This window comes from Sinocyclocheilus anshuiensis, unplaced genomic scaffold, assembly GCF_001515605.1.
Source record: "Sinocyclocheilus anshuiensis isolate Anshui unplaced genomic scaffold, SAMN03320099.WGS_v1.1 scaffold335, whole genome shotgun sequence".
Lineage (NCBI taxonomy): Eukaryota > Metazoa > Chordata > Actinopteri > Cypriniformes > Cyprinidae > Sinocyclocheilus > Sinocyclocheilus anshuiensis.
The window spans coordinates 628,247-643,350 of record NW_015548239.1 but is presented as its reverse complement, the minus strand read 5'-3'; the positions used below and the strand labels follow the sequence as shown (position 1 = coordinate 643,350).

The 15,104-nt window shown below is 37.7% G+C and overlaps 2 protein-coding genes across 2 annotated transcripts in view; one reads left to right on the top strand and one right to left on the bottom strand.

Moving 5' to 3' along the window:
- The first annotated feature begins 368 nt into the window (after nt 1-368).
- On the top strand, nt 369-6,690 carry LOC107654827 (protein NDNF-like). Its single transcript, XM_016442078.1, has 3 exons — nt 369-541; nt 2,715-2,839; nt 4,649-6,690. Exons 1-3 carry the CDS (start codon nt 381-383, stop codon nt 6,073-6,075), a joined length of 1,713 nt encoding a protein of 570 aa, XP_016297564.1. The 5' UTR covers nt 369-380; the 3' UTR covers nt 6,076-6,690.
- A 1,169-nt stretch (nt 6,691-7,859) lies between these two features.
- LOC107654818 (protein FAM149B1-like) overlaps nt 7,860-15,104 on the bottom strand; it is a gene marked incomplete at its 5' end in the record, with an annotated part of 15,677 nt that continues 8,432 nt past the window's right edge. The window contains 8 exons of the mRNA XM_016442066.1: nt 7,860-9,806; nt 11,324-11,461; nt 11,554-11,635; nt 11,740-11,865; nt 12,545-12,668; nt 12,756-12,980; nt 13,768-13,883; nt 14,355-14,423. Of these exons, the coding sequence (XP_016297552.1) occupies nt 9,739-9,806; nt 11,324-11,461; nt 11,554-11,635; nt 11,740-11,865; nt 12,545-12,668; nt 12,756-12,980; nt 13,768-13,883; nt 14,355-14,423 (948 nt within the window). The remainder of the gene's footprint in view (nt 9,807-11,323; nt 11,462-11,553; nt 11,636-11,739; nt 11,866-12,544; nt 12,669-12,755; nt 12,981-13,767; nt 13,884-14,354; nt 14,424-15,104) is intronic.

The following is a 15,104-nucleotide window of genomic DNA, read 5'->3' as shown; positions in this document are numbered from 1 at the left end:
TGTTGTTAGTATGTCATGGGTCAAAGGGTTAAGAACATAGTGGTCAAAGGACAGTGCACATGGCGGATGTAGTATATGCTCAGATCTCAAGCACATACTTCATGTAAAGAAGTCCCTAAAGTTCTTAATCCAGTTTAGTACATACTAAGTATGGGAATTCAGACACAGATTATGAAGGGAGAACTGAACACTGTAGTTCTAATAAAAAGTCAAGAAAAGCATCATTGTTCTTTAATATCATCCTTCTGTTTTTAGTGAAATATTCTATAAAAAGAGTGTTCAAAGAAAAATCATTCTAAAAGCTCTTATCTCTTGTTTAAACCGGACATTCTCTGTTTTCCAGACAAGTGTAAGTGAGTGGTCGTTTGTGTTGGACAAGGATGGCTCTCTCCTGGTGTCTCTGCCTGGCCATGGCCCTCTTTTCTGGTCCCGGGACCATCTATGCCTTGGCACCTGAAAATGAAGTGACATTACACCCCACAACATGGCTGAGTGAAAACAGGGTCACACCAGTACATCTGCCTAAAGGATGCACTCGCAGGTAAAACCTGATGGAGGAAATAAAGACAATTTCTCCAATAAGAGGCAGGTACACTAAAATGGGCCAAGTGTACCAATCAGAAAGGAAAAGAATGAAAGAGAAACAATGATTGTGTTTTGCTGCTTCTAACTGTAGAGAAGAAATGGAAGAGTGGAAGAGTTTAAATCAACATTGTAGTCCTCCAGAGAGATCACTTATAGTGCAGGGACTAGGCTCGTCTGAAAATCACACGGTATATCTCCTCTAGAGCAGTGGGGTTTCAAACACCCAGGAGGTCGCAATGGGGTAATGCTGTGTAGAAAAAAAAAATTCAGTATTTACTTAATAGTATGTAAATATTTTTTGATATTATTATTATTAAATATTGCACACATTTATAATATTCCCTTGTTCACTATAAAGTTTTATAGTTTGTACAGTACACATGGAAATAGCTGCCTTTTTATAATCAGTGTTGTTATTGTTAAACTTTAAGATTTAAAGTTTAAGATTTAAAGAAATATTATAAATGAAAAAAAACTCAAATTAAAATAAAAACTGAATATAAAAACAAAAGCCAATTTAAAATATTAATAATTACTATAATATTATATCAGTAATTCTAAAATAACATTGTTGAGGGTGCAAATATAAAAAAAAAAAAAGTAATCCAGAGGATTTTTTCTCACAAATGGAAACCTAGCCCATGTGAAAATATATTACAATATTTCCCTTGTGAACAGTCTGTAGTAAAGACATTAAGTTACATTTTATTAGCAACACAAACATTTCTTGACATTCTGAAATCAATGATGGGTCAGTTATTTCCTCCTATCTGTTTGATTCTTGTTAATGGGCTTAAAATTATGACACAGATTTCCCCGTTTCCTCCATATCAAACCCACTGAATTCAAGCAGCTAAAATTGCAGCTTTCTTTTTCCATTAGCAACACTAGCCAGTGAGAATCACAGTGAGAACTGCTCCCTCACCCGTAACAGAGGTGGTGTCAGGCTTCAGACTGAGCGAGAGAAAGAGAGAGAAGAACAGAATGAGTTTCAATGCACAGCCGCGGGGCAGGAGCTGCTGATCATAAATCAAATTAATTAATCTATTAACAGATTGTAACTGTGCCTTCCACAAAAAAAACACTCTACCCTTTTATTGCATTAAAAGGGTAAGGGATGGACACATCTGAAGTGTACCTGTCAGTAATCCCTCAAACTAAAACTATGACCCTTTTTTTTGTTGTTGTTGTCAAGGTCAAAGTTAAACCTGATTACCAGAAGAATGAAATCAATATTATGATAATGTGCCATGCCGGTATGCCAGCCACATGCAAATAAGAGATCCAAATCACATTAAACAAACGCTGTCTTAAATCTAATGTCTGACTATTTCCATAGCAATAATATAATGAGCAGTTGAAGATGCAGAAAACCATTGACTGAAGGCAGCCACACAAAGCAGGGTTTCAAGGTCAGAGGAAGTGGCGGTTGCCAAATGGCTGGGGTTACCAGAATGCACCGAGGGAGGTTCACCAGATTCTGCCCAGTGTGATGTTATTCACGGAAGGGGAGTGAATGTGTTTCCTGCCTGAGCAGAGCACGCTACAGTGATGCTGCACCTGGCATCAGCTATGATCTGTAAACATTAGGGTTTGTGGAGATGCATATCTAAACAACGGCGATGGATCGATAGAAGCTTATCAGGGATCAGTCATTCTGGAGTCATTGCTTTTATTTCTTCTCACCTTCATTAGCAGATCAACCTGTGCAAACAACAGCAGTCAAACATTCCCCAAGGAAGCTCTGCGGCATGTTATTTAAAGACGCCATGTGATAACTTTTTAGAATTAATTCTTAAATATATATATAATTAATATATATATATATCAAATTAAAAATAAGAAATATAGCCACATTGTGAGATTCAAAGTCTCAGGAGATATTAAGGGACATTTACTAGTTTTTTGTTTAAAAAATTAGGAATACAAATAGATGAAATTAGATTGTCTTAATGAGACATGATTTGGCTGGTGCATATTTGTAAAGGAGACTGTTAGACCGATTAATTTATGATTAATGGTTAATTTATGGAATATAAAAACAGATTTTTTCAAAGCTTTTATGAATAATTACACCAAACATCATATTTGCTGTGTCTAATACATAAAGATACTGATCTGTGTTTCAGACTGTATTTCACACTAAAGAAGAAAGCCGATTTGCTGTCCGTTACTGTGAGCCCCTGTGCAGTGCCCATCGAATGGAGCTTGGCTGTTCGGACCCTGAAGGATAAACCGCCTAAGAAAGCGCACTGTGAGTTTGTGTGTGTATGTATGCTTATTCATGAAATTGTGTCTGCTTGAAGGTATATTTGTGCATGCATGCAAACACGTACGTGTGTGTTTTTGTTTGGGAGTGCTGGCATAGACCTAACAGACAACTCAGGGATTTTGTATCCAAAGGGCAGATGGGGTTACATCCCTTCAGTGGCTTTAATGAAGAAGCGAAGCAGTCACTTGAGGCTTACTGATTTAATTAGCAGGTGTAAAACTGCTGTTGTGTTGCTTTAGGGCCTCTGTGGACAGAAGATTCTCCTCTTATCCATCTCCAAATCTCCAGGCTGTTTCCCTGACAGAGAGTAGACAAGAAAGAAAAAAATTTCAAACAGAAACAAAGACATACAGCATATGCATGCACAGTCTGGATGGATAAACATTGACGTCTGTTTCTAATTTAAATTTTTAGTAACAATTTACAATGAGAGTCTATTTGTTACCATTAGTTTATGAATTAGGTATTGTGAGCTTACAAAGAAAACAATTTATAGCATTTATTAAAGTGCCCCTATTATGCTATTTGAAAGGTTCATAATTTGGTTTTGGGAGTCCCCTACAACAGGTTTACATGCATGCAAGGTCAAAAAACACTTTCATTTTCTTATATTATGCATTTAAATTTACCTTATTTCTCAACGACTCTCAAACGATTTGTTCGAAGATTCATCTTTCCAAACCCCTCCTTTGTGTGAGGCTACTCTGCTCTGATTGGTCCGATGACCCAGTCTGTTGTGATTGGTCTACTGCTTACAGCGCTTGTCGAAAACGGATGTGGCAACTTGTGATGTGTGAAATTCTCGGAAATGGGATTCGAATTTAAAACGACTCATTTAAGTGATTCAGAGTCGACTCTTTTTTTTTTGAGAGACAATAACTTTATTTATGATGCACTTTCAGCTTTACAACTTTGCAGACTGTTTACATTCACATACAGCTACATTACACACTGCCTGCATGAAAGGTAATTTTCTAAAATCCATAATAGGGGCACTTTAAACTAGGTTATCCCCAAAATGAAAATACTATCATTATTTACACACCATCATGTTGTTCCAAATCTGAATGACTTTCTTTTTTCTGTGGAACATTAAACAAAATATTTTGAAGAAAGTCATACAGGTTTAAAATGACACGAGAGTGAGTAAATTAAGTTATTGTTTTTGGATGAACTATTCCTTTAATTGTAATTATAAATATACTGTTGTTTTTTTAAACTGATATTCGTGCATGATACATTAATGTTAATTTATACAACTTTAAATGTTAAAAATGTAAATTAAACTAATTCACTCATAATTTTCACTCATAATGCTAGACAGATAAATGTATTTTTAATCTATTTTGTTGCAAAAAAGCATTTTACAATTAGCAATTATGTTAATTAATATTTGGAAGACACATCTGCTTCATGTGTTTAACAGTACCAGAATAATCCTGATGATTTGATTTTGCATTGCGTTTTATGGTGACTACATTTCTGCACTCTGCTTTCGTAATCATGCGCATGTACTGAAATGAAGAGTTAGTCTGGCAAGCAAAGCATTATAAAGTCATAAAGTGACATAAATCATTTAGACTGTGAACTCAGGGGTCCTCATCTACACCTTTAAATTATTCACTTTGATTACCAAACATTCCCTCTAAAAGTGTGCAGACAAAAGTAATGATGGTTTGCATAAAAAACAGGCTTATCCGTGCATGCCGCCCAAATGTTTTTAGCTCTCTTTTGATTAGAGCCGTCTGTTGAATATGCTTGATCTTGAACTGAAATGCTTCATTTCTGCAGGGAGCTCAAAGAAGAGCATGCCTGAGGTTTGGTGGAGAGGTTCTGGAAGAGAGGTTAGGATTTACACCTACACCGGCAATGCTGTAGACACCTACACCGGTCCTGCCTATGCTCCGGCATCCATCTACATCCTGCGGCTGAAATCAAACGAACAGGACACGCAGGTGTCAGCGTACCTCCACGAAGGTCCTGGTCTCTCGGGGGCTTTCCCGGAGCTGCCGTCGGACCCCAGAGTGCACATGCTGGGGGTGGGCATGACCAGTGTCACCTTAAACTGGGCTCCGAGCTCATCCGTAGTTGTTAAAGATGGTCACCGGCCACATCATGAATATTGCGTCTTAGTCAACCACAAACATAACTACCGAAATCTTTGCGCTGCTCATGAGGGAATCCGAAAGGAGATACAGAGTATGCAGAAGAGACCAAGGAGGGACAAACAAAGCAAAGAGATTGTGTGGGCAACACTTAAAGATTGGTGGTGGCGGGAGCCAGATGCCCTCAAGGATCGTGAATCATCCACGACTGACAAGTTTGAGGACCCTGGGTGTGTGTGCAGGGACATCGAAAGTGTGTGCACAGTTTCAGACCTGCTTCCGGATACACAGTACTACTTTGATGTGTTCATAGTGGACAGGATTAATGGCACGAGTGCAGCCTACACCGGCACTTTTGCCCGCACGCACGAGGAGGCTCGTCCAGCCGTCACATCCTTACGGGAAGGCCAGGTCAAATGGGTCACCCTGACTGGGGACGCAAGCAGTCTACAGGGGGATCAGTTCCGATTTAAACCTCGCGGGTGGCAACAAAATGGCCTCCTTACCTTGCATACCTGCAACGGCACTAGTAAAGTCAAGGTCACCGTTTCCAGTAAAGGACAGACTTTGACGTCTCAGGAGGTGGGTCACCAGCTTGCCCAGATATGGTTGCACGGTGCCCCTTCGTACCTCATCCAGCTCCAGGTCTTGGATCCAGGTTCCTCGTCGACGATTCCTAAAGGCGATTCCAGCAAGTCCAAATTCTGTCTCAAAATGCAGGCGTCGTCGGCGTACCACCGCCGAGCCGTGCCGGTGTTTCCCACCACACTACAGATTAAGTCTTTCAACAAGTTGCGGACCTGCAACTCCGTCACTCTGGCCTGGATGGGTACCGAAGAGCGGAGTCTCTATTGCATTTATCGGAGGCAGATCCCACTTGACAGCAAGCACACCTCAACTGATCGTTGCATCGACCCAGAGTCCCGTCCTGCTGATGAGAGAGTCCTCTGTAAGTATTTCCAGGAGTTGAACCCACGTCGGGCAGTCACAACAGCAGTGGTCGGTGAACTGGAACCAGGGATGCTATATGTGTTCGACATTTATCTTATGAGACGCTGGGGACTTCCAATTAAGTACCACAGCAAGACGGTGAGAACCAGGAGTGATTGTTGAGTGGACATCTCAGAATCTTGCTCTCAGTGGAGAAGGACTCAATGGAGAGATATTACGCCACAGGAAAGCCAACATAAGGCCAGAGAGGGAACTATTGGGGGCCTTGATCTGGTGCGGTGGAGGTCGAACGTGACCACTGAAAGACATAAACACACATTCATATGCCAACACACAGACACAAATACCAAAAGAGGTGAGACCAAGCTCACACCAGCAAAAACGAATTAACTTTACGATGTTCCCATATTAATCTTTGTGTTGTTGTTGTGTGTCTCTGTTGTTAATTATACAGTATTGAGTGTCTGAATAGCAGAAACTCTCTCGTCTCTTACACAAAAGAGGACCGTGCCAAAATATGCAAGAGAAACAGCCGGAGGCCTTTGAGCACCAGTGATAAACAGAGCTGTATCAGATCTCTCAATCTGCCACCAGTATCAGAGAAAGACACCAAGTGAGGGAGGGGCGAGAGAGAGTGAAAGAGCTGTGTGAAGTCAGTGTGTTGATTATGCTCTGCTAAAGCATGCAGCAGGGAAAAATGAGTTAGCAGTTCGCGTCGTTGTCTGTGATGTGATTGTTGTGCTGCGCTTGTGCGCACTAATAAAAACACAGTTACCAACCAGACATGAAAATGAGCTGTAGATGTTTCACGCTTTGACATCCATCAAGGGCAATGGTTGTTCATGTTCCTGAATATAAAATGGACTGAATTTAGGTTATACGTGTGAATGCAATTCAGTGTAGAGATGTTAGTAGCAAACAGGCACACTTTACCACTGTGACAATAGGAAAGTATTTGCATTAATAATACTGATTATACAAATAATCAACAGACTTTGTGAGTTCTTATTCAATATTAAAAATATTTACGAAGAACTTTGAATGCTGCAGTCCCAGACATCAAAAGTGCTCCAGTGGCTCCCTCTGCCGTCCAAATGAGGAACAAACCCTAAACGGCTGCTGGATGTCCCAAAAACAGTTGTGGGGATTTTGATGTAGTGACTGGAATTTTGATTTTTTTATTTGTTTAGTGTCCGTTTCTACAAGATAGATCATTTTGACAGTAGGTGGCAACAAGTCTTCAAAGGCTAGTTCATTCAAAATTCTTTGAATTCCACAAAAGAGAGAAAAAAATGTCTTTCAGGTTTGATGAGGATGATGCAAGAGTGATTAAATGATACTGTGTGTGTGTGTGTGTGTGTGTGTGTGTGTGTGTATATATATATATAGTAAACTCTCCCTTTAAGTCGACTGAAACAAGTCTTATTAATAAAATGTGTGCGCAATGGGATTAATGTCCTTACGTCAATTTAATTGCATACGGTCATCAGCCATTTTATACTTCATAATTATTTCACAGCCTTTCTCTAAAAGGGGAAAACAGCAAAAAAATTACTGTTGATTAAATTAATTCTGCAAAAATATAAACTATCAAACCAAAAACTCAGAATAATCATCAAAACTTTGTTTCAATAAACAAATATTATTAATAATTTATTAATTGTTTAAATTTATAATGTAGACAAGTGGTTTTAAAGTTCACTTGTTTATCCAGCAGCTATAGCAAAAATGTGTCAAATATGATGAGGATAGAATCACTAGTATTATTCTAATTTCAGACCGTTTTGAACCAGGTATTTCAAACCAACATACAAAACAACTGCTAGAGAAAACTTAAGTTGACTCCAAACTGTATAGTTACTGAGATACAACCAGATGTTACTGTACAGTACTGTTACAGTGTAAAAGACAAAAAAGAAAAACACAATATTATTCAAATAATTACCTTTATTTTTCAATTGCCATTCTCATTTATGTTACAGAGGTAAACATTTAGGGGTAATCTTAGATCCAGCAGTGCTACACCTGCCAAGAGCTGTCACCTCCACACACACACAATCACACACACTCCCATCCAGCACTGTCATCTCCACCAGACTTAGAGCAGATAAACCATTATTTCCACACACGAAACATGTCCGCTTGCAAAAGATCTGCATCCGTGTTTAAAAGACCAGCGTGGTCTGTTGATCCAGGTGACATGGCTCTTGAAATCTGCCCACTCAAATCAGCAGCAATGAAACTCTGTGGTCAGACAGCAGAATGTCTACTGGAACTCTGGAAATCTCTGTCCAATGACAAAGAAAGTCTAGAAGTCAAATATGGCTACAACTTCTGCAACTCTAGATTGTCCTTGCTGAGTTGAGTGATGAATAGTTGGCTCTGTCTTAGAGGCGGAGGCGTTAGGCTGGGGTATGAAGAGATGTCTTCCCGTGACACATCTTCGGTATGGCTATAGAGGAATCCATCTCTCTGATCATCAAACATTATGATGGCCTGTACACTCATAATACATGCTTTGAGCTTAGATACTCTCCAGATAGAAAAAAAAGTCGATTAAAAGCAATACTCACTCACTGAGATCAACACGTTAATCAAATCCTTTTACAGTGAAGCTGCCACATAAACATTACAAACCTGTAAGAGCCACATTCAATATCTGCCAGTAAAATGGTACGTCAAAATGTTCTTTACCAGTCAGTGTAAAATATTTAAAGATTTCCTGGCACCAAAGGAACCAAATAGCCATTTAAAAGTGTAAATGAAAGACTTTTCCTATAATATTCCTGTAAAATCCACTTAATGCAAAAAAATAAAAAAATTACAGTACACTTATTTGAACAAACCCTGAACTCTGCAGTCTTGGTGTGCGTTTCTATTTATATATGTAATAATTAATAAACACTGTCCTGTCCGTCGCTTGCCAAGCTCTGTATGGCTTGCGGGACTAAGGCTCAATCACAAAATGCTTATTTTCTGAATAACAAATTGTTTTAAAATAAGAAACTTTAAACTTTAAATCCTCTTTTCAAACGTCATTATGTAAGCTGTACAATTGTACTGGCCCACTCTTGTATTGCAGGTGTACTTCCAAAATTTCAATGTATTCATGTTTCCTTTTGAAAAACAGGGTCATGGTGATTCTACACTGAATAAGACCTTGGAGTCAGTTTGAATGTCATAATGTTACTGAAAATTACATGATCACGGAATCATGATACAAAGACTTACAATCCTTTGGACTCTTCATTTTCTTAATAAAAAGAATTCTTACACACCTATTGTCCATGATCGTGGATGAAGTTGTTGGAATTGCATCACAATGGAATATCCATCTAGGATATAGATAGTATAATATCCTATAGCAGGTTCCACGATCCAATAGGGTCCTGAACACTCCGGTGAGGCAACATTCAGGCAATTTAATACCCTGCTTGAATGAACCTGCATAGAAACTCATGTAGGCTTCATAGAGCCATTTTTAGGGAAAACCAAAAGTTGTTACTCCATACAGTACAGCATGTACAGTACATCTACAGATGTAAGGGAAAGACAGTTTCCTGTATTTGGCAGCCATATAAAGCTGAATAGTCTAATATACAAAAATAGGATTTTAGAAAATTTCAAACATCAACATGAATAACAATACTACTAATAATAACAACAGCGGTCATAAATAAAGTCCATGCCCGAACGGCGTGTCATACAAAAGTCCAGCAGACGTATAAAGCGCCTGTCAGTACTGAAGAAAAGTTGCGTCAGTGCTGAGGTGAGTTTGGTTCAAGAAGGTGAGGGAGACCATATGTGTGTGTAAGTGTGTTTGTGTTAAAGCCCTGGTCTGCTACTGCGTGCCGTCGAACCACCTCTGTTGTGGGAACGTGCTGGAACAGACACTAGGTGTAGTGATAGAGAGAGAGACAACGTGTGTAAACACTACGTTTATGCATTTAAAGGTACTTTTATATTTTTAGTGGTTGCTTTCTTACCAAAATTACTTGCATTTTATGCTAAATCCAATCATGTCCCTTTCTATTATATACTGTATTCTAGATGAGTTTCTAAATACAAACTCAGGGTATTTGTAGAACAAATGTACTGCAAGTCTGTAAGGAATATTTCCTGTGAGATCTTTGTAAGGTTTAGGAAGTTCCATCTTAAGAAAAAGTTCAGACTTTTAGCACTCACCCATTTTAGTTAGAGCATGGTACTTAATTAATCATAAAAATGTTAAATAATACATTGATAATAAATCAGAATAATAAATGGCTTCCTTTCTACATTTCACTCTTTCATCATTATTCTTAAAGTAAAAAATTATGTAATATTCATAAATATAAAGTACTAAGAAGGGGCAAATTTGATGAGCCCAAGCATATAAATCTTATTACAGTGCATGCAAGGCTTCTGATATTCTGATATAGATTCCTATTATATTTTTCTTTTCCTAATTTTTCTTTTGCTAATTTTGTTTTGACTGACAGCAATAACAAAATTATTATTAGCATTATCGTTCAAAAGTTAGGGTCAGTATATTTTTATTGGGGTCAGTATGAATACTTTTATTTAGTAAGGATGCATTAAACTTATCAAAAGTGACAATAAACATGTTAACATTGTTACAAAATGTTTCTATTTAAAATAAATGCTGTTCTTTTGAACTTTCTATTCATCAAAGTGTCCTGAAAATCACAGTTTCCACAAAAATATTAAGCAGCACAACTGTTGATAATGTGACACTGAAGACTGAAAATTCAGCATTGGAATCACAGGAATAAATTACATTTTAAAGTATATTAAAATAGAAAATATTTATTTTAAATTGTAACAATATTTCACAGTACTGCATTTTCAATCAAATAAATGCAACACAAGAGACTTCTTTCAAAAACATCAAGAAAATCTTATTGACCCTGTCATCGTGACTTTTCTTTTTTATATCTATGTAACTATTTATAGCCACATTAACACTGCAAACAAAGTTTACACAGAACAAAAACCTACAACCGAAGTTTACCAGAAACCTGCCTTGCAAGTACTGTGGCCGGTTGCACAAACTGCTTAGACTAGTCTTAAAAGTTAGACACCTAATTTTGTTTCTACAAGACTGGTCATCATTTTTTTAAGTCAGTTACATAAAAATGTAGATTGATCTCATTTGAATCTGAAAAGACGACTAATAACCACTTGGTTAACTGCTAGTTAGTCAAACTAGTTCTTAAGACACAGTCTAAACGTTGTGACTATGTTTATGCAACTGGCCCCTGGTGTTTCCTTCAAGAAATACAAATCTACCGTAGTTTATAATGACAAAAATACTATTATGTTTTTTTTCTTCTGTACATTAATTATTTGTTTACCTTTATTTTAAAAAAGAATGCAAAAAAGCCAATTAAAACTGATTCTCACTGACCTGGGGGCAGAGCTTTTGCATCTGGCTCCTCCTCATGCTCGATGGGGAAGTGACCAAGGGGATGATGGGAAAATGAGTCTATAAAGGAGGAGCTGCTGATGCCCAAACTGATTCCAGTCACACCAATTCCCAGAGAATCTGCACTCACACACCCAAACACAGTCAATGGGGCAATTTCTAGAATTATAGTGTTCATTCTACAAGTCTGATGTGTGTTTGTATGCACCCACCTACACCAACAGAAGCTCTGCCAGGTCGTCCCTGCCCAATGTTGTCTATTCCAGTGAATGAACGCCGATAAGGGGTGTCTGACTGCAAAGCAAGTTTTGCCGTGATCAGTACACACATAAATACACATGAGGGTCAGGAGGAAGTTTAAAGGTCATGTGAAATGTTCATGTGCGGGAAAGATTCACCCTAAAGGTGTGTGTGGTGTTGGGTCTGGAAAACACATCCAGCAGGTGCAGTTTGTCTCGGGGCTGCAGGCCGACACCCTCATCGGTCACTGCACTGTGCGCACGACTCGAGGAGCCTCTCTGCTTCTGTAAACACACGTGTTTTCATGGTTAACTAAAACTAAGACCACAAAAAAAAACAAAAAAAACATTTTTATTACTTGGAATAAAATACATGTTAGCTGACATAAAATAATAATATTAAATAAACATGCATTTATTTCAGCTAGTGGCCAAGGCAATTTCTCATTTTCATTTATTTTAATATTATGTACTAAAATAACTAAAACTGAAAGAAAAAAGAAAAACCATATAAACAAGTAAAAATACAAACCTAATGAAAATGACAAAAACACACAACAAAATTACTATAACAAAATTTAAAATTAAAATGCAAAATATAAAAATTAAAACCAAGTCAAACTAATAAAAACTATAATAGTATTTCAGTGATACTAAAATAACAGTGATGTTTTCAAATAAATATATACAGTATGTTAAATATATTATAAATAAACACACACACACACACACACACACATAAATATTAAAGAAGCAAAGCTGTTTTCAACATTGATTAAGAAATGTTTCCTGAGCACCAAATCAGTGTATGAGAATGATTCCTGAAGGATCATGTGACACTGAAGACTGGAGTAATGGCTGCTGAAAATTCAGCTTTTAGATATATTCAAATAGACAACAGTTATTTTACTTATTCAACTAAAAACTATTAGTAATGTCTGGTTGTGTGTTACATTAACAGCACCTGCATAAGCCGTGAGTGCTGTCCGGAGTATGTGTGGTCTGTGTCTCCTGTGCCAATGGGAGGGAGGAGTGTGTTTCTACTGAGAGGCATTGGAGGTGAGGCCAAACGGTCACTGGCCGTCGTCCTGAAACACACACGGACACACACTATTGCAGGAGAATCGCTTTTTGGGAAACAAGAGTACAGGAGTTAAAATGAATGGTGCTCTTACAATCTTGTGCCTCTAACCACCTCTTCCATGGAGCCAGTTGTGATGGGCTGTGTTACACTGGATGTCAATGGCATTAGAGTGCGAGGGGGTGGGTTCCGTCGCCGTGCCGACTGAGGGGGGCGAGTCAAAGAGGAGGTGCTTTGTTCCAGTGCACGGCGGGGCCGAGGTTTACTGGTGGGAATGACACTAGAGCCGGGACGATGAGACACTTTCTCCTCGGAGTCCCTACGGTCAGAAAAATAGAGAGGATTATTGAAAGATAGTGTGATTCAGTTAAAAAAGCCATAGAGATACAAAAGTTATTCCTGCACTGATAATCTACGGAAGCACGAGTCTGTGGTCTAAATAAGACTAAGTACTACAAAACAACAGAAAGACAATAAATACACCACAAGTCTTTCAATTGTGTTGTCTTTGCTGGTTGCATGCAAAAATAAACAATACAACCATTGTAGTCTGATATACAAGAAAATATTGTTCTTTTAATAAATTGGTTAAAAAATTTATTTTCTTTTTTTTTTTTACTTTCTATAAAAATACATTAAAGTAGATAATATTATTTCACAATATTACTGTTTTTTACTGTATTTTTGATCAAATAAATGCAGCCTTGGTGAGCATAAGAGACTTCTTTCAAAAACATTAAAAAAAATTAACAATAGTGTATTTATTTAAAAATAAAAAAAGCACACAAAATATGTTTTTTATATTGTTAGAATTTTTATAATTTTTTTAGAGGTCAATCAATTTATTTTTAAAAAGGTTTCATTAATTAAGTTATTAAGAAACATAAAACAGCTCTTGGAATATATCCTGGCTATTGTATGTTTGCCTGTTTTTTCCTATGGGCGGCACTAGAGGGCTTTCTCCCATACCTTGTTGTCTGTACAGGCAAAATACTACATCAGCTGACCTCTAGTTTGGACCAATTCCTGCAACATCAGAACACTAAACAACAGTGCTGAATAGTACATAGTAAAGGTTGTGTTTATTTCTTCTGCGGTGGTCATACTGAGCTATTCGGTCCAGTGTCCCCAGGTTCCTTTGCTGCAGTGGAATGCCATGTATCATGATGAGGTCATTGAGATTGTGATTAGCAACTGCCGCCCCTACAGGTACTCGACTGGTCTGTGGGAACAGAGACAGAGAGAGAAGCAGGAAAAAGAAAAAGTTAAGTAAATTCATGTTTTAATTTTATTGTCCTGTAATGCACAAGTCTGTATATCTCAACGATTTAAAGAACAACAACAAAAAAAACAGGAGATGGCATTCACAGCATCTGACATCCATCATCTGTACAGCATGCGTTGATGTGTAAAACAGATAAAAAGACACTGAAAAGAAACACAGAACAGAAACAAAACTAAGAGTGGGAACAAGCATTATAAACACCTCCACAAGATTAAAAAATGAATGCAAGCTTAAAATAAAGTCAGACAGTTTAAAAGGTTGTTAAAAAAAGTGGCCAGTGAGTTGTGTTAAAAAACAAAGATTAGTGTTGAAGTTTAGGAGAAAGAGAGAGAAACCGGTCCACAGATTGAAACACTCTCTCGCTCGCCCTCTCTGTCTAAGTGTTGTTATCAGGGTAGAGTTACATACAGTCGATGACTTTCTCTGCTTTTTGGATTTCCGTCTTGACTTGTGCTTTGAACCCCATGAGTTTGAGCTCTTTGGAAAGAAAATGAGGGGGAAGGATAGAAATAGAGAGGTAAAGAAAGAGAAAGGAAGAATACGGATGACAGATGGATAATTGGACAGAAAGGCAGAAACAGGGACACAGAAGAAAACACAGGAAAAAAAAAGGTAAAAAGTTCATGAATCAAAAGCCTGGGGGAAAAGCTGAAAAGACAAATGCTGACAGCAGTGAAATACAGCATTTGTGTGTATTTTTGAGTATGTACAGTACATATGTAAAGACAGAGAGGACACAAAGCAGTGAAGATCTCTCCACAATGACTAAGCATATCTACAGAATTCCCACAGCTTCAGATTTTTTTTAACATAATTTTATTAATATAATGCAATTTCTAGCCAATTAAATATTTTAGAGCAAAAGATACATTTTTGGGGCAGTATTTGATGCAAAACATGTCCATGTTTTATTAATTAATGCGTTTTATTAATGCATAAGGGACGTTATGTGGTGCAGTTTCTTTTGGTTATTTCATAATTTTATTCATTTTTCTCCTTTATGACTTAAATTGTACTGTAGTAGGGCTGCACGATTAATCGAATGCGATTGTCATGCGCATTTTGTTAAAAAAGCCGGTTCTGTAATCAGCAAGAAATCATCATCACGTGCTTTCAGATGGAGCAGCATTTACTACACATAGCCGTAGTTCACTGACA

Excerpts from the sequence above, each read along its gene's own strand:
- LOC107654827 (XM_016442078.1), top strand. The coding sequence starts at position 381 with ATGGCTCTCTCCTGGTGTCTCTGCCTGGCCATGGCCCTCTTTTCTGGT. Across the intron at positions 542-2,714 it reads CCTAAAGGATGCACTCGCAG|ACTGTATTTCACACTAAAGA; the intron begins GTAAAACCTGAT and ends TCTGTGTTTCAG. Across the intron at positions 2,840-4,648 it reads ACCGCCTAAGAAAGCGCACT|GGAGCTCAAAGAAGAGCATG; the intron begins GTGAGTTTGTGT and ends TCATTTCTGCAG.